Below are 24017 nucleotides of genomic sequence, written 5' to 3'. Positions count from 1 at the left end.
GTCACCAAGTCGTGTCCTACTCTTTGCAACCCCATGGACTGCAGCACGCCAGGCATCCCTTAGCTAAAACATTCATTCATTCATAATATTGGTAACACAAGCCTTCAGCCTCGCTCTTCTTCAAAAGAGTATGAGCTATGTATTTTTGGCCCTTTGTAATATCGAATAAATGTGAGAATCAACCTTGTCAGTTTCTACATACAGAAAAATGAAGTTATAATTTCATTGTCTCCTGGTTCCCACAGCTGCTGTCAAAAGTTAACTGGAAGTTTAACTGTTGCTTCCTTATTAAATGGTATTTTAAGAATTTTTCTTTATTTATGAGGTTTGCAGTTAACTACTATGTGTCTAGTGTGGACTTATTTTTCTTTATCCTGCTTAATATTCATTGGATTTCTTGAATCTGCAAGGTACAGTCTTTCACTTGTGGAAAAATTTCAGCCATCATCTCCTTTAACATTCCCTCTCTTTCCTTATCTTTTTCTGGAATTCTAGTTAAGTATATGTTAGACCTTCTTGCTTTATATCCCAGGTCTTTAAACTTCCTTTCTTGACTGCACTCTAGGTAATTTCTTAAGTTCAATTTCCCGACTCATTACTTTTTTTTCACCTATATCTAAACTACAGTTAAACCTAACCAAAGAAATTTTAATTTCTGTAGAGGTTCTGATTAGTATACTTTCAAATACTTTTGCTACCATATTTTCAATTTTCTCATTTTTGAAAATTAACGTAAACATTCTTATTTTATGTTCTGGGCTTGGTAATTCAAGTATCTGAAGTCCTTGGAGGTTTCTTTAATTCTTGGCTGTCTATTGTTTTTCTTTGCTTTTGTTCAAGGTCTCTTGTTTTCTTGCATGTAAATATTTTTGATAAATAAGCTCTCATTTCCCTAGGGATTCTCATTCTATTATTATTTGTTCTTCTCTATTTTCTTTGTTTTCTTTTTGAGGTATATTCTAAATAGCCAGGTTTGATCTTTCCATTATGACTAATCTTTATGTACCTTAATTTCCTTTCATATTTTTCATCTGTCTTTTGCTTTATATTCAGAAAAAAAATGTTATCAACCTTATATTTTAGACCTCAGCTATTATCTATCATTTCTATTAAATTTAAAAATTTTGTCAACTTTATCTTTGATTCTCAAGTACTCATTTGTTCTATAACTGCTTCTTTTTCATACCAATCTGTTCTTTTTATTTGATGCAAATAATTTCAATTGCTTCTAAAGACTGCAGTCACATTTGAAATTTTTTTCTTCTGTTTCTTGAATTAAGTAGATTTCCTCTGGGTCAGTGTTTTTCTTTGTTGCTCATGGCTATGTATTCACCTCTTTGAATGTGATTTCAAACTGGTTAAAAAGGTACTGGTGTGGATTGTCTGTATTAGTATATGATCCATTTTGCTAACATATGTCTCCCTTGTAGGGAGGGGCTGATTTACAGCTTTTTCTAAATGGACAGAGTATGTTAATTAGAGTTCAAGAGAGAAGAACTCTCAAGACAAGCTGGGAGGCCTGACTGTCCTCTGAACCCCTAGCAAAAATAGGAAGTAGTTTATTCTGGGTGTACAGCATTTTGGTTTATTTCCCTCTTGAGAAAAACTTACTTTTCTTCCACCAACCTTAGATGTTGGAGAACTCTTGAGAGTCCCTTGGACTGCAAGGAGATCCAACCAGTCAATCCTAAAGGAAATCAGTCCTGAATATTCATTGGAAGGACTGATGCTGAAGCTGAAACTCCAATACTTTGGCCACCTGATGCAAAGAACTGACTCACTGGAAAAGACCCTGATGCTGGGAAAGATTGAAGGCGGGAGGAGAAGGGGATGAGAGGATTAGATGGTTGGGTGACATCACCAACTTGATGGACATGAGTCTGAGCAAGCTCCAAGAGTTGGTGATGGACAGGGAAGCCTGGCGTGCTGCAGTCCATGGGGTCACAAAGAGTCAGACATGACTGAGTGACTGAACTGAACTGAACTAAACTATGGATGTCTATTTTTAAGGTTTGGTATTATCTCAGAATCTACTCTGCTTCTCTCTTAGATGCATGCATGTGAGTGTGCTTAGTCACTCAGTCGTGATAGACTTTTTGTGACCCTACGGACTGGAGCCTGCCAGACTACTCTGTCCATGGGATTCTCCAGGGAAGAATACTGGGGTGGCTTGCCATGCCCTCCTCCAGGGGATCTTCCTAACCCAGGGATCAAACCCAGGTCTCCTGCATTGCAGGTGGATTCTTTACTGTCTGAGCAGGCAGATTTTTTATTGTATGAGCCACCAGGGAAGCCCAAGAATCCCTTCTCCAGGGGATCTTCCTGACCCAGGAGTTGAACCAGGGTCTCCTGCATTGCAGGCAGATTCTTTACCAGCTGAGCTACGAGGAAAGTCTCTCTCTCTTAGGTACCAGCTCCCAACTAGAAGTTCTAGATAACTGTTCACTTTCTTGGCAAATGTTACTTTTTTTTTTTTTGTACTTTGGTGTCTGGGGGAGGAAAACCAGACTGACAGCTCCTTATGAAAACCTGCCAAGATGGGAGTGGAGGAGAAAAGGGTGGAAGAACAGGCACGTACCCATCACAGTTTACAGTCCACACTTCTTTGTTGGTGTTGAGAGGGAATTGAGTTTCTCCTGAAGTGAGCTCCTACGGACATTCCCATCACCACTATGGCTTGTTCCTGTTTGTTTCATTATTTTCCTTTTTCTGAGCCATCACCTTCCCTGCCCAGGATTATCTAACAGCACAGTCCCGTCCAATCTCCATTTTCCAGAAACTCAGCTGAATTTCTGGTTTGTTAATGAAATCCTTTCCTGTCCTCAGGGCTATTATGGATTTCCTTCCTTCACTACTGCTTTTGGTTATTTCAATGCAGATTCAGAAGGGAGGGGAAGAAGTGCTTATGCTCAGTCTGACACACGAACGGGACATTCTCACACCTTTAAGAAACTATGAACATGCATCTCCTATTTTAATGTTTAAGTTTCTCAGTACTCAATAAGCTGCCATTTTATAATATTAAATTAATTGGTAATCAGCAAGCTTGCTAAAGCAGCTCTCTTTTAAAAGATTTGGATTAAAAAATAATTTTGTTTAATTTTTACACTCTTTTCTCTTAGTATCTATGTAACATAGTTTTCTAATTTCAAAAATAAAAAAAGCACTGACCTACAGTGGGGAAGATCAGTCCATCAAGACACATTTTGTTTCTCTGAAATTCAGTGTTTTCCTATTTTCTACATACTTAGTGGAGTCATGATTCCCCAAACTGTAATTATTTCAAACCAAATGCAAGAAACAGCACAGGAAATGCTGGTAGGACCAGCTCTGAAAAGTTTCCAGTATGCTATAATCCACAGAGGACACTCTGATTTTTATTTTTTTCCATTATGATTTCTTACAGGATTTTGAATATAGTTCCCTTGTGCTATCCAGTAGGATCTGTTGTTTGTCTATTTTACATACATAATAGTATCTGCTAGCCCCAAACTTCTAATTTGTTTCCCCCACTTTCCGCTCTGGTAACCATAAATTTGTTTTCTATCTCTGTAACTGTGGTTCTGTTTTGTAAATAGGTTCATTTGTGTCATATTTTATATTCTACCCATAGGTGACATCATGATATTGCTCCTCTGTCTGACTTACTTCACTTAGCACGATAAACCCTAGGTTCACCCACGTAGCTGCAAATGGCATTATTTCATTCTTTTTTTTTTGCTGCATAGCATTCCATTTTGTGTGTGTGTGTGTATGCACACACTTGTATACATATACATACCACATCATTGATTTTTAAATAATATTATCTTTTTTTTTTAATCGGGGAAGCTTTATTTGGAGAAAAAAAAAAAACAAAAAAACCTTACCCCTAGAAAAGAGAAAGTCAATGACAAATATCCTTAGATGATGAATTGCCAGAATGTGGTTTATGCCATATCATGCAGGTGCCACTCACAATTCCAAAGAAGGTAGGCGTGCTTACATAATCTCAATGGTAGGATCAGCAAGTGAATGTTACGCCGTGCCAAAAAACAGGCCAGATGTAAACAAGAATCTTGGACAGGAATTTAATCTCACACTGAAGGGATGGAAGCAACCTTTCTGGGGTCAAGGTTATGGGAGGGAAAGCCTATTGTCTTTGGGATAGAGATCCCTGAATTCGAATCCTGTCACTGTTTTTAAGCCATGTGACCATGGTCTAGGTATTAACTGCAGAATCTCATTTTCACCCTGTGCAGAATGGGAATGCAATGCCTACTTCATACAGCTATTGTCAGGATTAAATGAAAGAGCAAACATAAAGAAGCGACTAAACACAGAAGGGACTGAACAGCTATTTCCTTTGTTCTTCTTTATGTCAAAGACTCCAAGCTGAGGGGAAGTACATTTATTCTATTATATCTATTGCCTGCTCCCTTTACCCTGAACTGTGTAAGTTGAAATGGAAAGAAATGGTGAGGAAAGCAAAGCCAATTCTGTATGCTCGCGTCTTCATATGATGCCGATGCCTGCACACCTCACGAACTTAACCACGCGTCTCCTGATTCCTTTCCTTACTATTACATTAATTAATTTCTATAGATTTCAAGTCCCTTAGAATTTCACCTATTCCCTGGTGCTTGTGCTCACAGCACATTCCAACAGAGGGTGGGATAATTAATGAGATTGCCTATGCACCATTATGCCACCATCCCCCTCCCCTGACCTTCCTCTAGCTGTGCATTAAAAGTCTAGGGCTTCCTAATGCATTTGTTCCGATGTCTTTCCTCCATAATCTTTCTGCCCTCACAGATGCTCAGTGAGTGAGCCCCAGACACATCTACTGGCTCAGAGTGATTTTCACGTTCAAACATAGCTTTGAAATTTGCAAGCAATGCTCTTTAGCCAACTGGCTGGTCAACAGACTAACAAAGCACAGTCTCCGTGGGTGTGATTACACGACATGGATGGAGTGGCTTATGCATTTTTAATGCTCAAGAAAACATTAATACCAATTAGCCCTGCTGAAGAAGAGAATTAAAACAATACTTCATGGAATGATATTCTCTGTTTGGTGATGAAGCCCCAGTGTTTTATTAGACACTGGGTTCAACAACGAAATTCCTTCCAGGACACTTTAGTTTGTTTCTCCCTAGAAGAGGGCATGGTTTCTTCGTGGATTCTAAGAACATTTATCATGAGACCTTCTGATTGTTCTCTTTGCCCACCTATTTTCTTTTAACTTAGGTAACTCATTAGTTGCCTTTAAAAATATTTTCCCCTCATACACACTAGAGGCCAACTGTAAGAAAGGATGGTATTCCTTCCTCCTAGGGCTACTTCGAAATTCATCATTTTATATTTTGGCCCTAAGTAAAAAGTGTTGGTTGCTCAGTTGTTTCTGACTCTTTGCAACCCCATGGACTGTAGCCCACCAGGCTCCTCTGCCCATGGAATTCTCCAGGCAAGAATACTGGAGTAGGCTGCCATTCCCTTCTCCAAGGGATGTTCCTGACCCAGGGATCGAACCCGGGTCTCTTGTATTGCAGGCAGCTTCTTTACTGCCTGAGCCACCAGGGAAGTCCATATTTTGGTCCTGCTGCCCTTGAATAAAGATAGAACATTCAAGGTCACGATGTACCTTATCCGTGTGGGCAGCACTTTAACAATGACCCTCATATCCCCACTTGATTTTGTCCTAGTGAAGTTCATTTAACCCTATTATATATTGCATGCACGCCCACTCTTCACCCACTCCCACCCCCACATATGAAGCTACAGAGAGAAGCATTTCTTACTTGGATTATTGTGTCCAGAGGAGGCAAGCTGAGAGTCCTAAAATAAAACAAGAATTATCAATTAATTTTCTTATTTTTTTCATTAGACTTTGTTCTTCATTTCACTAACATTTTAATATTGATTATGTATTGAAACAATACTCTTTTGTTTATATGAGATTACAAAAATTACATGAGAAAATTATTTTTACATCTTTATTCTTACAGTTTCAATGTGGCTACTATGAAATAAAAAATTATATGTGTTTATATTATATATCTGTTGGACAGCACTGCTTTTGAGGAATAACAGAATGACTGGATATCTAATGGAAAAAAATAACTCTGACCTTTATATGAATTAATCTTAAAATCACTCTAATCAAATCATAGATCCATGTGTAAATACCCAAACTATAAGAGGTCGAGAAAAGTAATCTTTTTATTTTGACTTTCAAAGTGAGATATATTATTGGTCGTTCAGAACCTAATCACTGATCATAATCGCTATCAGCTACCATAATGAAAAACATTTACATGTTCCTTAAGCAGTTCCGGTATACAGCTCATAATCACTTCTATGTTGTATTGTGGACTTGTTTTGTTCACTGAAGTGAAATTCCTATCACAAAAAATCAAGCACTTTAAACTGAACAGTTCAGTGGCATTGCGTACAGTCACCATGTATTAAACCACCACTTCTAATTGCAAAACATTTCTATCATTCCAAAGTCAAATTCCTTACCCACTCACCACTTTCCCCATTTCCCCTCTCCTCAGTACCTGGTACCCAGCAGTCTATATCCTGTCTTTATGACTTCTTCTGTTCTGGGCATTTCACATTAATAGAATGATACAATATGTCACATTTTTTGTCTTGCTTCTTTCATTTAGCTTAATGTTTCAGAAGTTCACCCATGTCATAGCATATGTCAATGTTTCATTCCTTTTTATGGCTGAATAATACCCCATTATATACGTATACACACACACAACAATTTGTTTATCCATTCATCTGTTAATGGACACGTGGGCAGCTCCCACCTTTTGACTTGTGAGTAGTGCTGCTAAAAACACAATTGCACATGTACTTGTTGAATCCTTCTTTTTCAATCCTTCGAGTATACATCTAGGAGTAAAGTTGCAGGGTCACATGCTAATTCTACACTAAACTCTCTGAGCAACCACAGTGGCTGGAACGTTTTGAGTTTCTACCAGCAATGTATGAATTTCAATTTCTCCACATCCTCATCAAAGCTTGCTATTTTCTTTTAATTAAAAAAACTTATTATAGGCATTTAAGTGGGTATGCATGTAGTAGTTTCTCATTGTGGTTCTGACTTGCATTTCCCTAATGACAATGATGCTGAACATCTTTTCATATGCTTTTTGGCCATTTGTATACTTCTTTGGAGAAATGTGTATTCAAATACTTTGTCCATTTTCTTGTTTTCAAGAGTATCAAAATTATCTTTATTTTTTCATTGAAGTATAGTTGATTTACAATATTGTATTAGTTTCTGGTGCACAGAAAAATGATACAGTTATATATATATATATATATATATATATATATATACACACACACATATTCTTTTTTATATTACATTGTCCATTTTTTAATTGGGTTGTTTGCCTTTTTGTTGTTGAGTTAAAAGAGTACTTCATATATTCTGGATACCAAGATAAGTGATATGCAAATATTTCCTCTTCTTCTGTCAGTTGTTTTTTCACTTTATTGATAATGTCCTTTAACACACAAAACTTTTTAATTTTGATGAAGTCCAATTCATCAATTTTTTTCTTTTGTTGCCCATGCTTTTGGGGTCATCTCTGAGACTCCACTGTTAAATCCAAGGTTGGAAATATTAATCTCTATGCTTCTTCTGTGAGGTTTATGGTTCTAGTTCTTACACCTGGGATCTACTGTGTTAGTGGCTTTTAATCTAACCCTTCAGTATCACCACCCCTTTCTGCGGATGAGGCTGGCCACCACCCTCGGGGACGTCCCCCTGCACAGCCGCTGCTGGTTTCACACCGGTGGACAGGAGATGACTGCAGCTCTCCACACGCCTACAACGGCAGAACGCCAGTGCTATGCAGGGTCTGATTTCAGTTACTGATCAGGTAAGCAGTGAGTGAACCTGGTTTTATTTCCACTAAAGTGAAATGCTAAATTCTGTTTTGGGAATTTACACCCTCTTTCCTGGCAAAGGGCTTCCCGGGTGGCTCAGTGGTAAAGAATCTGCTTGCCAATGCAGGAGACTCAGGTTCAATTCCTGGGTTGGGAAGATTCCCTGGGGGAGGAAATGGCAATCCATTCCAGTACTCCTGCTTGGGAAATCCCACGAACAGAGGAGCCTGGTGGGCTATAGTCCACGGGGTAGCAAAGAGTTGGACACGACCGAGAGACTGAGTACCTCCCTTGCAAGATTCCTATTTAATATGAATTATAAAAGGGAGTTATAAAACAATGCATTGAGATGGTAGGAATGTAAAAAACCCATAAAGTCCAGTGAAACTCATTTATAATTTTAGTGTGTGGGACAAAAATCCAATGAAATGAAGTTAACTTCTATTTTACGGCTTCTTTATTATTTTAAACAGCAGTGAACATTTTATTTATTCTTTTTTATTATTTTAATTTTACTCAGATTGGTAGGTGGGGGTTGGGTAAGAAATTTGGATTTCCACTCTACTAAGCAGACTGAGTCATACACAGATGCCTTTAATGTTAATGTTGATAGAAATGAGCTATTCACCTGAAGAAAAATAATAAGCTCAACTCTCAACCCAAGCTTCGGCTTTTGGAAACAGTGTATTAAAGATAAAATATGGTTCCTGAGATGATGGGCTAAAATGTAATCCTCAGAAATGATTTTGGCCAATTTGATTAGGTTGCTGTTACAAACAGGACATCCATAGTTAACTTCCCCAAATGGACTGAGATATTTCTCACTCCTTCTAACTAATGTAGAGTTTACATCTGAACATGAATTAGTGTGAGCTCTTATACGTGAAAAATACTTTGAGTCTCATGTAGTTGAGTCCCTTGAGCCACCTGCAGATTTTGGCATTTTGGAGATGTCTTGTACCAGAGTGGTGAAGACTCATTTACTGTCAGATGAAGAAGAATGGTAACTGAGATAGTTTTCAACATTATGGCCATTCTTGGGGGAAAAAAAACCCCCAAAACAGTACAAATTTTTGTGAAATTGCTTGCTGATGTTATTGGGACATAGATCATTTTATAGCTTGATGCACTGCAGACATCCACAAACCCAGATGATGACCACTGACCACAGGCTCTTGAGACCTGAAAAGAGCTTACAGAGAACCTGAATGGTAATTACACACTGCAAGAACATGTGTTTCATAAGCAGTAAATTTCAAAATTTAATGAACACATCTGTGTCATTAATGATGATAATTTCTGTTTTGGATGGGGGAGTGAAAAGAGGCAGAAAATGGTTAACGTCATTGGTTTAAAAAAAAATCACCATCGAAATCTGCTGTCTGGAGAGAAAGAGACTTTTGGAGAGACACAATAAAGACTCTGCCCCTGATGTGTCATCTCACGTCTCCAGCTGACATCCTCTGGATGGTGGTGCCCTGACCACAAATGGAGCCCGTGTGCCTAGACTGGACCACGCTGTGGGTACAGATGATGCCCCATTATCCTTCTTACTGATCTGGAGAGTGCATCACTTGTCTGCTGGTGGAAGGTGTAATGAGGCTCCTCCCAAGTTTAGGTCACAGGGCCCTGGCTGCATTCTCATTAGTTCTCTGCTGCCAATGACAGGGCCCATGGTTGCTGCCTCTTGAAGCAGTACTTCCCTGCCCAGCCGGCTGCAAGACTGGCGGGTGGAAGCAGGGGCAGAGGGCACAGAATATGCAGATCCTTCACCCCTCACTGAGCCAGAGCCTGGCTGGGCTCGGAGGGAAACCAGCTCCAGACACTGAAGTCCTCTCCATTTTCGTGTCTCCTGCTGCCCAAGTCAGACACTCAGACGCGCTTACAGCTACAGCTTCCGTCTCAGAGGCTGCTTCTCTCTCTGTGAACACCATCCCTGGGGAGCTGCCTGGAGAGTAGTAAACGCTGGCCCCATCTGGGCACTGTCATTTCAGCCTCCTCTGGGAGCATTCCACCAGACCTGCAAGGCTCTCTGTCAGGTCCTCGGGGGTTACAGAAGTGAGGGTACAAAGTCCCTGCCTTCCCCGCCTGGGAGCCCGGTGAGTGGAGGAGATGCCCAGGGAGCAGAGGAGATGATGTGTATACAAGTTCTGATAACCCAGGGCGGAAAGGCACGTCATGACTGCTGTGTGGGAGTGCTTTGAGTTTTTAGAGGCCGTCCTCATCCTTGGGTGTGTGTCCTGCCATCTTCTGTTTTCTGCCTGGAAACTTCATTCTCCCCTCAAGGCTCAGAACAAAGGAGCTCAAGGGTATCTGTTCTTTGAAATACTCCTGAATCTCAGAAGGACTTATTTGCTTTATGCTTTCACTACACAGTGTCAAACTTCCATTATAAAAATTGTCTTTTTGACTATGACTCCTGTTTTAAAAATAAAGCTTTATCAAGGTATAAGTGATATAACATAAACTGTACATATTTAAGGTATTCAATTAGATAATAAATATATAATAAAAGAATGTTACTATTATTATCTTGACCCAAGGATGGCTCCATCTTATTAAATAGCATTTGCTATTTAAACAACAGCAGTTTCCTAAAGGAAATCAAACCTGAATATTAACTGGAAGGACTGAAGCTGAAGCTTCAATATTTTGTCCACCTAATGCAAACAGCTGATTCATTGGAAAAGACTGAGGGAAGGAGAATGGGGCAACAGAGGATGAGATGATTGGATGGCATCACCAACTCAGTGGACAAGAGTTTGAGCAACTTCCGGGAGATGGTGAAGGGCAGGGAAGCCTGGTGTGCTGCAGTCCGTGGGGTCACAAAGAGTCGGACATGGCTGAGCGACTGAACAACAATAACGAAAGTAACATTAAAGAAAATTCAGGAAAACAGGAAAGTATAAGAAAAATTTCCTGTATTCCTATAACAGGACATTTCTGAGGTTACTCTGGTGCTTTTAGTTTTCCACATTCATTCATGAAGCATTGTCACTCTGACGGTCATGTGCACAGAGGGGAGAACTACCTCTGGTTCCTTAGGATATCTACCGCTGGAAACTTAGGCTTCTCCATCTTTAAATCCTGAATTCCCAACACCTAAACTATTGCTGGGTACAAAGAAATCCCAAAACTTCTTTAAAGGTGGTAATGAGTTGGGAAGTAAAGTTTGTACAAATCATTTTGCTGAAGACAGAAATAGCTGAGCATACTAGTGGCTGAGAAAACCATTCGAGGAAGCATTATAATAAATGCCATATTTCATCAAAGGTAGCAAAACTGTGTAAGGCTGCATTACCTCATGCATTACTGTTGAAGAGAATTGCTGCCAATTAATTGTAAAATGCCATCAATGTAAAACACATCCTGATACTAGGATCTTAAAATGTGAAAAAAAATATGCATGTTAGACCAATAAAATACAGCTGTTCCTAAGCTATGTTGCTGATGGAAGGGAGTCCTTATCCTGTGAAGACACTACTGGAAAGTGATTTTGGTCTCTACTCCTGCCCTGAAAATACGTTTCTCTGTACCACTTTTCTAGATTTCATACTATACTCGTTGTTGTTTTTTTTCTGACTTACTTTACTCTGTATGATGGTCTCTAAGTCCATCCACATCTCTACAAATGATTCAATTTCATTATTTAATGGCTAAATATATATTCCATTGTATATATGTACCACATCTTCTTTATCCATCCATCTTTTGTTAGCCATTAAGGCTGTTTCTGTGGCCTGGCTATTGTAAATAGCACTGCAATGAACAGCGGGGTACATGTGTCATTTTGAATTATGATTTTTTCTCAGAGTACATGCTCGGTAGTGGGAATAACAGCAGAAACTAACAGAACATTGTGAAGCAATTATACTCCATTTTTTAAAAAAATGGCTTTTTGGAACCATCTGAAGACTGCTGTCCTCATATGTCCTCTTGCTTGTCCATCGATCCATCATAGGAATTATAAAAGACAAGAAATGGAAATACAGCTTCTTTGCTTTTCAGACCCCCACATAAAGCTAGTTACTAGAGGAAAAAGAACACTTGCTGTGGTTTGGTTTTCCTTCTTCCCCACCAATCACCTTCTTTTCTATGAAGCTCAGAACAACTGAAATAATGCAAATTAAAATCAATTTAAATGTTTACTTTGAGGTAATGAAGTAAAAGTGAAGTTTTAGCCCAAACATTTTGTGGTCATTTCTAAAGCATGCCAGGAACCCAAAGAGAGATATAGATCATAAACTTTTCAACTTCAAAGTGCTTTCCTTCATGCTTGCTGGCTTTCATTCTCCTTGTACTATATAGAGAGAAAGGCAATAGGGCTCTCATTTCTCCAATCATGCTAGAACTCTTCTGCCTAATGCTTTAGAAACTGATCAGCAAGAACAGTTTCAAACCAGATCTGATCCCATCAGTTTCGGCATTCATTGCCATGTGAAATGTTTGCGAAACGCCATTAGATTTGCACAGATGCCTTTTGGGGATGAAGAAAGTTCTACAATTTTAGTTCCCTATTTGCATTTCAAAACTTATTAGACTGCTCTGGAAATCAAGGGAAAAGGACAAAACAGATTCTTTTTTTTTTTTTTTTCTTGGTTGAAATACCTGCTAATGGCATGCATTCTTTACCAAATTCAATTACTTTTGAGATTTGAAGAATAAGGCAGACACGTCTGGTAGTGTTTGTCTAGGGAATTGTGACTCGAAATTAAATCTTCAGAGAATAGAAAAAACATCCAAGTTCAGTATCAATTGACTTTATTATATGTTATGTCCTTCAATACCCAGACAAATGGGGGAAATTCTCGGAAGTATGTAGCTAATTAATTTAGCGCTACTGGTAACTCAGAAAGCACATTTAAATCGACTTTCCTTTGAGATCAAATTGCTCCTTTAATCTCAATAAGGGCTTAATTTCATTATTTATTAGTCATTTTGGAGATTTTGCCCTGCAAGTTCCATAAACAATTCTAGCTCCTACACACTAGCAATCATGATAATCCCAAACATTAATAATCTAATTAATGAACTGCAAGCCTCCAGCTGTCAGAATACTAATTAGTGGAGATACAGGTTAAAAGAGAATTAGTGAGGTCTTTGCAGTAGGCAGGACAAGGGCTCCTCCAAAGACGTCTGCATCTTAATTCCCAAGCCCTGTGAGTATGCTACTTCTCATGGCAAAAGGGACTTTGCAGAAGTGATTAACTATTTTGAGACGAGAGATCATCCTGGACTATCCAGGAGGCCCAGCATCATCACAAAGGGAAGGGAGGTGGCAGGAGAGTCAGGGAAGATGTGACAAGGAGGTTAGAGGTCAGAAAGACGAGAGCCATGAGCTAAGTAACAGGGGCAGCCTCTAGGAGCCAAGAAAGACAAGACAGCAAATTCTCCCTTAAAACATTCAGGAGAAACAAAGCTCTGCTGACACCTGGATTTTAGCTCTGTGAAACTGATTTCAGACTTCTGACTTCCAGTGTTGTAAGATAATAAATTTGCGTTGTCTTAAGTCACTAAGTTTATGGTGATTTGTTATAGTAGAAATGACACTAATGCAGTCTTATTTCATTGGCATGAGATAAATCACCAATACTTATTGTGAAATGTTTGAAAGAAAGGCATTATTAAAATCATGCAATGTTCCTACACTTCACTTATTTATTTAATTTTCGGGGCTGTGCTGGGTCTTTATCACTGCGCGCAGGCTTTCTCTAGTTGCGGCAAATAGCGGCTCCTCTTCAGTTGCGGTGAGCAGGCTTACTGCTGTGGCTTCTCTTGTTGCAGAGCATGGACTCTACGGTATGCGGGCTTCTGCAGTTGTAGCACACGGGCAAGGTAGTTTTGGCCCATGGGCTTAGCTGCTCTGTAGCATGTGGAATCTTCCCCGACCTTGGATGTATGTCCCCTGCGATGGCAGGTGGATTCTTAACCACTGGACCACCAGGGAAGTCCAATGTTCCTACACTTTGTAAAGTCACCTATTCTTTCTTGAGAAAAACCAAAAGATCTAGAGCTGAAATAGCTCCCCCAAAATTCTATAGTAATCCTAGAGAAGACAGGATTGCCCTCTATGATGCGATGATGGGGAGAAACATTTAGATTCTAGACATATTTTGAAGGTAGGGTGGATATGATTTAATGAGGGGTTGGATGCATGCCATGAGGGAAAGAGAAGAATCAAGGATGGTGTTGAAGAGCGTCCCCCAGAAGCTCGTGTCTGCTCACAACCTGTGAATTTGACCTTATGTGGATAAAGAGTCTCTGCAGGTAAACTCAAGTTCAGATGGTTGCTGAGGGTGGGCCCTAAATCTAGTGACTGCCAACCTTGGAAGAGGAGGAAGACTTGGGGAGATGGCCTCATAAGTGTAGAGGCAGACATCAGAGTGATGTACCTACAAGCCAAGGGGTGTGACCTGCTGTCATCAGTCACCAGAAGCTGGAAAAGGCAAGGAAGGATTCTTCCCTCGAGCCTTCAGAGGTAGCATGAACCTGTTGACACTTTGATTTCAGACTTCTAGCCTCCAGAACTGTGAGAAAAATACACTTTTTCTATTTTAAGCCACCTGGTATGTGTACTTCATTACTGCTGTTGTTGTATAGTCGCTAAGTCATGTTCTGCTCTCTGGGACCCCATGGACTGCGGCATGCCAGGCTTGTCTGTCCTTCACTATCTCCCGGAGTTTGCTCAAACACACATCCATCAACTCGGTGATGCCATTCAACCATCTCATCCTCTGTCATCCCCTTCTCCTCCTGCCTTCAATCTTTCTCAGCATCAGGGTCTTTTCCAATGAGTCAGCTCTTCCCATCAGGTGCCCAAAGTATTGGAGTTTCAGCTTCAACATCAGTCCTTCCAATGAATATTCAGGGTTGATTTCCTTTAGGATTGACTGGTCTGATCTCCTTGCTGTCCAAGGGACTCTGAAGAGTCTTCTCCAGCACCACAATTTGAAAGCATCAATTCTTTAGCACTCACCCTTCATGGTCCAACTCCCACATCTGTACATGACTACTGGAAAAACCATAGTTTTATAGGTACCTTAGAAAAGAAATAGAGATGGCTCCAAGATTTTGACCTGTGCCAACTGCAAAAATGAAGAAACCACTTATTGCAAAACACAAGATAGAAGGTTAGTGGGAAGAGTAAAGGCTCAGTTTTTGATATGTCAAGCTTGAGATGTTTGTTAGATCCCCAAGTGGGGATGTTGAGTAAGTAAACAGAAACACAAGTATGGAGCTTGGGGAATGGAGAAGGAGATAGAGATACAGATTTAGATGTCAGCTAGCTGAGCATACAGGGTATTTAAAACAAGAGACCAAGACAAGAGCGCCAGGAGAGTGAACCAGCAGAGAGGAGGGAAGTCGAAGGACTAAAGGTAAGAACAAAGAGTGATAATCAGAGACTTTGGATCAAGACTGGACCGGAAACCTGATAGAAAATACACCCCAGCAACACAATAAGCATATCTTAACAAGCAGAAGATTTGAGACACAATAAACCTTGATGAATTAAGAAACTGACAAGTCATTGTGAAGGCATAATGCTAAAAAATAGTTACAAAATGATTGCTTGAAATACTGTCCACTTACTGCTACTGTTGAGAAAAATTAAAAAAATCTCTATATGCTCACTTGGAAAGACTTCTAAATATACCTTATTAAGAGAACTAAAAGTCAACTTTTAGGACAGAGTTTACCATTGTGATAATTATAATGAACAATTATTTTGATAATTTACTTTAGAAAATTGTGATTTAACATTTAGCAATGACATTTGTGCATTGTGTGTATCTGGAAAAAAACCAAGTTTTAGAAAAAGTACTTTTAGTACTATACCATTCAGGACTTAAAAAAAAAAAAACTGCATATACACAAATGTGTATATAATGCACAAGAAAAAGAACTGAAATGGTATACACCAAACTCTTGATGGTAATTTCTGGGTAGGGAAATAAAATCTGGACAAGAATGTGATAAACTTTCATATTTTGCTTCTTCTATTTGTATAATTACAACTTTATAATGAGTATATAATTATGTGTTGGTTATATGATTAAAAAAATCAAAACTTGTTACACTCATGTATAATTGAAATACATTTTGTGACAGATATTTTGTGTCTGCTAGATCTCAGAAAATCTTTTTTATTAAGTCCTAGAAAATATTTTCAGCTTTATAAAAGATAACTAAGAAATTATATACTTCATGTCCTTAATTCTAAGACACTGATTTTAAGATACATCATTAATTTAATAACAGCTTTTCAGAAAGAAAAACAAGGTATACAATCACACTGAATGCATAAAATGATTATAAGATGCATTTCAACTTCACAAATGTTTCTAGATAAAATGATAATTACAATATTCATCATGTTTTGTAGGAAGTAGGAAAGTGGAGGTAAGTATAATAGGACTGTAAGCTTGATATTATCCCTTGGATGAACAGACCTACACTTGCAAATTGTTGAAAATCAGATCCATGTGCCCCTGCCAGGAATATTTACACAGGGAAAGACAATAAGGGAAAGCCCACTGTTCACTAGAAATCTTGGGTGAGTAAAGTATACTCATCCTGAGTGATGCAGGATCTCACCTTATTTGGAAATGGAAACTTGCTTGGTTCCACTTTGCCAGGTGGTTGAATAGCAGCAAGCGGTGGAGGCCAGGTCATCTCCTAAAGGGAGGGAGAAAAAAACAACACTATCAAACAGAGAGCATTTGAAGTAGCACATAAAACAGTTTCACAAGCCGGTCTTAGTAAGGCATGGGAGGGATAAGGAGTGAACAGAGATAAATAATAAACGAAAGGAACTTTTTTTAAAAAAGATCTGAAACACACTTTTATGATTTCTTTCCCTCATCTACCAATTCCTGGTTCCATGGCTATCTCCATCAGTGCTTTCTACCTTAGAAAGATCTACTAGGCTATCCTATTTTCATTTCATTTAAGCTCCTTAGTAAAGGGATGACCCACTGGTAAAGTTCTACAGAAAACACCATACAAAGGGGGCTGCTTCCAACAAAGTTCACAGGGTGTTTCTGAAGGAATGCACAAAACACAGAGATCATTATTTAGAGGGGCTATTTATTTTATTAGGAGCAGTATAAGTTTCCAGTAAGTCCAAAAAATCATTTTGGTCTTCATAGAAATGTCATTCATGGAGAAGTGAAAAAACAAAGAATACAACTTTAGCTCAACATGTAATAATACTTCATCTGCTTTTTGACATACACCCTCACTAAACTGTGAGAGACAGAGAGAGTGCAAGGTGACAGGGGGACGGTGTTTGTTTCATTCATATCTGGTATTTTTCTCCAGTTCCATCTCCTGGAAAATATTTGCATTCACTAAACGATTGTGGAATTCAATTGAATCCATTTCTGATTACCAAGAAACTGACCTGGAATTTACAAATCAGTTCTGAACCCTATTTCTTGATTCCTTCCACTTCCAAACCTAAGTGACAAGCACTGAGGCAAGAGGTGATTTATTTTGAGAAATAAACTCAACATTCAGAAAACTAAGATCATGGCAGCCGGTTCCATCACTCCATGGCAAATACATGGGGAAACAATGGAAATAGTGAGAGACTTTATTTCTCTGGGCTCCAAAATCACTGAAGATGGGGACTGCAGCTATGAAATTAAAAGACACTTGCTCACTGGAAGAAAAGCTATGACCAACCTAGACAGCATATTAAAAAGCACAGATATTACTTTGCCAACAAAGGTCTGTCTAGTCAAGGCTATGGTTTTTCCAGTATGACTGTATGGATGTGAGAGTTGGACCATGAAGAAAGCTGAGTGCCGAAGAATTGATGCTTTTGAAGTGTGGTGTTGGAGAAGACTCTTGAGAGTCCCTTGGACTGCAAGGAGATCCAACCAGTCTATCCTAAAGGAAATAAACCCTGAATATTCATTGGAAGGACTGATGTTGAATCTGAAACTCCAATACTGTGGCCACCTGATGGGAAGAACTGACTCATTGAAAAGCCCCTGATGCTGGGAAAGATTGAAAGCAGGAGAAGGGGATGACAGAGGATGAGATGGTTGGATGGCATCACCGACTCGATGGACATGAGTTTGAGTAAGCTCCAGGAGTTGGTGATGGACAGGGAAGCCTGATCTGCTGCAGTCCACGGCGTCACAAAGAGTCAGACACGACTGAGAAACTGAACTGAACTGAACTGATTTTGAGAAAAGCAAGAAATTCTCTGTTTAGGTGAACACATTTTCTGGAAGTCCCACCCTGGAAGGACTTACTGACTCTATGTCACCTCTCACCCACCGTGACACATGTGCCATGGGGCGGGGGGACGAAACTCTTGCAGTCAAGGTGTCCCTTCTCTATCCTGCTGTTACCAAGGTTTTCTAAAAAAAGCAAAGGAAGACCTAATGTCCCCTTGTGACCTTCTCCCCTCTGTTCCCCAAGCATCTGCCTGTCCTATCATGTATCAAATCATGTTATCTCTTTTAAAGAGATTGCAAAGCAACACTGCTGAATTTGTGTCTAGGGACAGCATCAGTTCAGTGCATTTCTTAATTCGTATTCTTGCAACATATCCTTGCAACATCTCAACCTTTCCACTTACCTGAACTACCATTCTAATCACACCTTCACTATTTTTAACCTGAAAGATGTTAATGCTTTCTGATGGTTCTTTCTACTGTTGTTATTAATCCTTCCCACACATCTCTGCTGAATTAATTTTTCTGAAGTGCAGATCCACAGGAAAAGCTCGCCTGGTTCCACAGTCTTCATATACCATCACGGACACAGCCGGAAGGGCTTCCCAGGTGGCACCTTTGGTAAAGAACCCACCTGCCAATGCAGGAGACAAGTGACTCAGGTCCAGTTCCTGGATCGGGAGGGTCCCCTGGAGCAGGGAATGGCACCCCGTTCCAGTATTGTGACCTAGGGAACCCCATGGACAGAGGAACCTGGTGGGCTGCAGTCCATGGGGTTGCAGAGCTGACCACAACGGACAGACTGAACACACACGCACATAATAGAGCTGCTGGTGACGCCACGGGCTGTGCTCCACGGTTTCCAGGGTGCTAGCTCCATTCAGGTTTACACGCAACCCTGAGCGTGATGATTACATCCCCATGTTACAGGTGAGGAAGCCAACGTTCAAAAGGATTCATTGCTTTGCCCAAGTTCAAAAATGCCACCGCTGAAGTGCGCACATCTGTCTCCTTAGCACAAATCCAGTATCTGTTTTCACTCTACCGTGTTTACTAAGACATCATCCCAGTGTTCAAACCTTCTACAAAAAGATTCCGATTTTCAGCCTTGTGCCTTTTTGTTAAACCATGCACACTGCAGACAGGACGAACTACTCTCTCTGCTTTTACTTACAGCATTCTCTTCGTGTGTGAATGCCCTACCACCACATGCTTTTTGGATTTCTAGCCACGCGTGAAGGCTTGTCTTAAACATCACCTCTGTCATGAGGCCTTTGCTGATTCCCCTTCTATTCCAATACGATAAGAGAGCGCCCTTTTCATTCTCCTCCAAGGCACTTTTCTCCTCTCTCTTTTTCATAGTAACTGTTATGTTCCTTTTTGTGTTGTAGTTTTGTGAGTAAACTCCTCAGTCTGCATTCAACCATTTTCCCCTCTTCTGATACCATTCTCCCAATGGAGAATAAAAATCATGCTGAGGAAACCTAATGTCTTTCAAGAACAGTCTTCTAAAGAAGGACCGAACATTTCTTTCAATAGGGATACTGTCTACTCATCTTTGTGTGGACTAAGTAAAACACCTTGCTCAAAATTACCTTGTTGAGTTGAAATGAGCACCTATATGTCAATGAAAAATTGCTTGCTAACATTAATTATAGTTAAATATTTCCATGTGATTTTTCCACCTAACGAGTACCACTAAATTTACGAAGGAATAGTAAAGATAATAAGTCCATCCGACTCTTTGCTACCCAATAGACTGTAGCCTGCCAGGCTCCTCCATCCATAGGATTCTCTAGGCAAGAATACTGGAGTGGGTTGCCATTTCCTTCTCCAGGGGATCTTTCCAACCCAGGGATCAAACCCAGGTCTCCTGCATTGCAGACAGATTCTTTACCATGTGAGTCAAAACGAAAGTCCAAAACAGTTTATTAGAATTTCCCTAAACATTTAAATATACTTGTTTTTAATTAATGTGGAATGACTTTCTAAGACTGATTCATTATATTAAAATTCTCCATTAGGGTTTCATGTGAAAATTGAGGGCAAAAGACTATTTTCATTTCCTCTTCAGCCACTTACTAGCTCAGTGAACTAGTAAGTCACGTCTTCAGCCAGTTGTAGTGATTTCAAACCATCAGTTTTGGAAGCAACCAGATCTCAGCTTGTGGTATCTTTGAAACAGAGGGAATAGAGATGCTAAGTATTTCATGGTTTAATCATGAGGATTAAATGAGACTTTATAGATATAATATGTGTGTGTGTATATATATATATCATGAACTCTACATGTGTGTGAGTGTGTATATACACATATATGAGCATGGTTCCCTAATGTTTAATCATTCAATAAAAACAGAACTGATGCTGATTAGTAGCAAGCTGAGTTTCAGAATTCTCTCTAAAATGAGAGGTAGAATTTCTCTCTGTTTTAGATGTCGGAAATCTGAGATGACAGAGTATCTGGGAAAGTGTTTTTATAAAAGAATGAAGTATTGTGCAAATGTAATCTATAATTAAGTTAGCAATGATTAATAGAAACTACATAGTACTAAAACAGAAAGTTATTTAAAGAGATTATTATGATTCCTAAGTATGATTTGTACTTTATACTGGAGAAAACCTCCTTAAGCTTTCTCATCAGAATAGATCTCTGACATAGTAATAAAACCAGTGGGAAAAGATGTGACTTTAAGAAAGTGTTTCATTGGTACCTTATTTCTGGGAGTGATTTAGATGTAAGCAAAGGCGTATTTTCTCATAACTGCTAAACATTCACTTAGTATGCCTCAGATTATTTTCTCTACAAGGAAAGGACGCTATGTCCCATTGCCAGACCATGGACCATGGACCCCACGCCATTGCATCCAATAGTCCTCAGCCCTGCCCTGCCCCAGACCTCCACACCTCAACCATCCCTTCATCTTCCCATCCTCACCCCCACTCAGCTGTTCTTTACCCACTTCCTGGACCACAGATAAGACAGGAAGAGAAATACAAAGCTTGAAGCCAATTACTCCAAACTCTAGCCAGGTACTTTCTGATAAACTTTTCTGCTACGGCTTGCATCTGTCTACCTTCTTTCCTTTCTGATTTTCCTGTCACTTAGGAATGACATCATACCCTGTTCCCCAGTAGCTGGGAGGTCCTCAGTTAAGAGCCTATGCTTCTTAGCCAACTGATGGGGTAAAGAATCTAGAAAAATGATACAAATGAATTTATTTACAAAACAGAAGTAGACTCAGAGACATAGAAAGCAAACTTGTGGTTACCAAAGGGGAAAGGTGAGGGGGAGGGATAAATTAGGAGTCTGAGATTAGCAGATATTCACTACTATAAATAAAAGAGAGAAACAGTAGAGAACTACTGTATAGCACAGGGAGCTATATTCAATGTATTGTAATAACCTAGCATGGAAAAGAGTCTGAAAAAATTATTGTATATGTGTGTATATAACAGAATCACTTTGTGGCACACCTGAAACACAGCATTGTAAATCACATATATGTCAAAAAATTTTTTGAAGGAAATCTGCTTTACGTTTTTTGTTTTATTTTTTAATGTTTACAATGCTGTGTTCGTTTCCGCTGTACAACAATGCAAATCAGCCATAATTATACATATATCCCCTCCCTCTTGTACCCTCCTCCCCACCTCTCCCCTATCCCATCCTCTAGGTCATCACAGAGTGCCAGACTGGACTTCATGCGTCATATAGTGACTTCTCATCAGCTATTTATTCATGTTTTACACATGACAGTCTATATATGTTGAAGCTACTTTCTCCATTCGTCCTGTTCTTTCCTTCCCCCACAGTGTCCACAAGCCCCTTCTCTACGTCTGTCTCCATTCCTTCCTTGCAGATAGGTTCATCAACACCATTTTTCTAGATTCCATAGATATGCGTTAATATCCCAATGTTCACTGCAGCACTATTTACAATAGCCAGGACCTGGAAGCAACCTGAATGTTCATCAACAGATGAATGGATAAAGAAGATATGGTATATATACACAGAGGACTATTACTCAGCCATAAAAAGAACGAATTTGAGTCAGTTCTAGTGAGGTGGATGAACCTACAGCCTGTTATATAAGAAGTAAGTTGGAAACAGAAGAGCAAAAGAAATTTTAAGTATATATATATATATATATATAAATTATATATATAAATTACATATATATAAATATATAATATATTTATATAATATATATATACATTGGAAACATATATAAGAAACATATAAAGAAACATATATAAGAAACATATATTGGAAACACATAAAAATATATGTTGGAAACAGAAGAGCAAAAGAAATTTTAAGTATATATATATAATTTATATATATTTATATAATATATAAATAAAATATATAATATATATTTATATAAATATATAAATTATATATATATATGTGTATATATATATATAAAAAGAATCAATGTATCTGTGTTAACACAGCCTCACCAGTCCCATCTCCCAAGGGAAGATGTCTAGTTACCCAAGGGATATATATCAGAATATCTTCTTATTTCCTAGACAGACTTTAAATGTCAAGTCTCTATATAGCAAATATACTCACTTCTGTCCTAAATGAATGAACAGATAAGGTTAAATAATAGGAGTGTAGAAGGTTGTCTTTCATGAACTGTCCAGCCTTTTCTCTCTCCTCCATATACCAATCTACAGAAGCCAGGGGTTACACAGGCCAGTTTCCATGTTCCTGCCTATTAGAGAGCAAGACTGATCATGGGTCCCAGGACTCTGCAGCGTCAAGGTGAGAGGACGCTCATACACGCATTCTGCACCCCTGCCCCCCCACCACCATGTAGCTTCCACTTGCACTAATATCACCTGTATCAGCCCATCTCAGGACAAATGGCGGGAGACTTAAAGCGTCCATTCAATAAGTAGCACAGCTCATTATCAAAAGAGAGAAGAAACAAAAATTTGCATTTTACGCTGAGGTCTAATAATCTTAGAGTTCAAAACATGCAGTTAGGAAGACCTGCAAAGTGTTGAGCTTGCAAAAAGATGAAACTAGAAAAAATTTAAGCTGTATCTTATTCCTATTAGATGCATTGAATAGAAAAACAACTTTCCCTGGTCTCTGTCCCTGGTTACTGTTTCCCTGTGCAATCTACCTCGGTCACAGGCACAGAAGTGTTTTATCTGAAACTGACCATGCCACATGGCTTCCGGGACCTTGCTCCACACACTCAGGATGCCCCATCATAGGATGCTATCAAGGCACACTGCAGTGTTACTCTACATTGTCCTCCTCTAAGGTTGATGGACTTACTTCCTGTCCTGTCCAAGCTTTTCTTGTTCTGAGTTCTTTCAATTTTCATTTCATGTTATTCCAGCCTCACTTACCTCTTCATTCTCTCTCACCCCCACCTCTCTTTGAATCAGGTCACTGACCAGTGCTGTCCTCAGCAAGGGCTGCCCGGCCTCCTTTCTCTCACCCATGATTTGTGTCATTTCTTTATGGTTTACAGGCTACTTGGGGCTGAGTTTTCCTTTTATGGGTTATCACTATCAGATTGTAAACCTTTTATTCCCTACCAGAAGATAACCTCTTGGAGGGAAAGGATCATGTCTGGTAACTCCTTCAATGCCTACACAATGGGTAAAATAATAGGAATCTATTTAACCTCTCTGAGATTCTTTTTTGCCTGTAAAATAACAACAATAAATTATACTTGTCCTACCAAACACATATGACTGCTGCCAGGATTGCTGTTCAATTGCTAAATCACGTCTGACTCTTTGCGACCCCAAGGACTGAAGCATGCCAGGCTTCCCTGTCCTTTACCACCTCCTGGAGTTTGCTCAAATTTATGTCTATTGAGTTGAAGATGCCATCCTCTCATCCTCTGTTGACCCTTTCTCCTTCTGCTTTCAATCTTTCCCAGCATCAGGGTCTTTTCC

The 24017-nt window shown here is 39.3% G+C and overlaps 1 protein-coding gene across 2 annotated transcripts in view; it reads right to left on the bottom strand.

Annotated features, from left to right (window-relative positions):
* The window catches only part of AFF3 (ALF transcription elongation factor 3), a 620532-nt gene that overhangs the window by 197304 nt on the left and 399211 nt on the right, over positions 1–24017 (bottom strand). For both annotated transcript variants that reach the window (XM_061155923.1, XM_061155924.1), the window contains 2 exons: positions 16489–16569; positions 5781–5817 (listed from right to left, as the gene is read on the bottom strand). In XM_061155923.1, coding sequence (XP_061011906.1) covers positions 5781–5817; positions 16489–16569 — 118 coding nt within the window. The remainder of the gene's footprint in view (positions 1–5780; positions 5818–16488; positions 16570–24017) is intronic.

The sequence above is a fragment of the Dama dama genome, chromosome 11, assembly GCF_033118175.1.
Source record: "Dama dama isolate Ldn47 chromosome 11, ASM3311817v1, whole genome shotgun sequence".
Lineage (NCBI taxonomy): Eukaryota > Metazoa > Chordata > Mammalia > Artiodactyla > Cervidae > Dama > Dama dama.
This window is presented reverse-complemented; position numbering and strand designations above follow the sequence as displayed.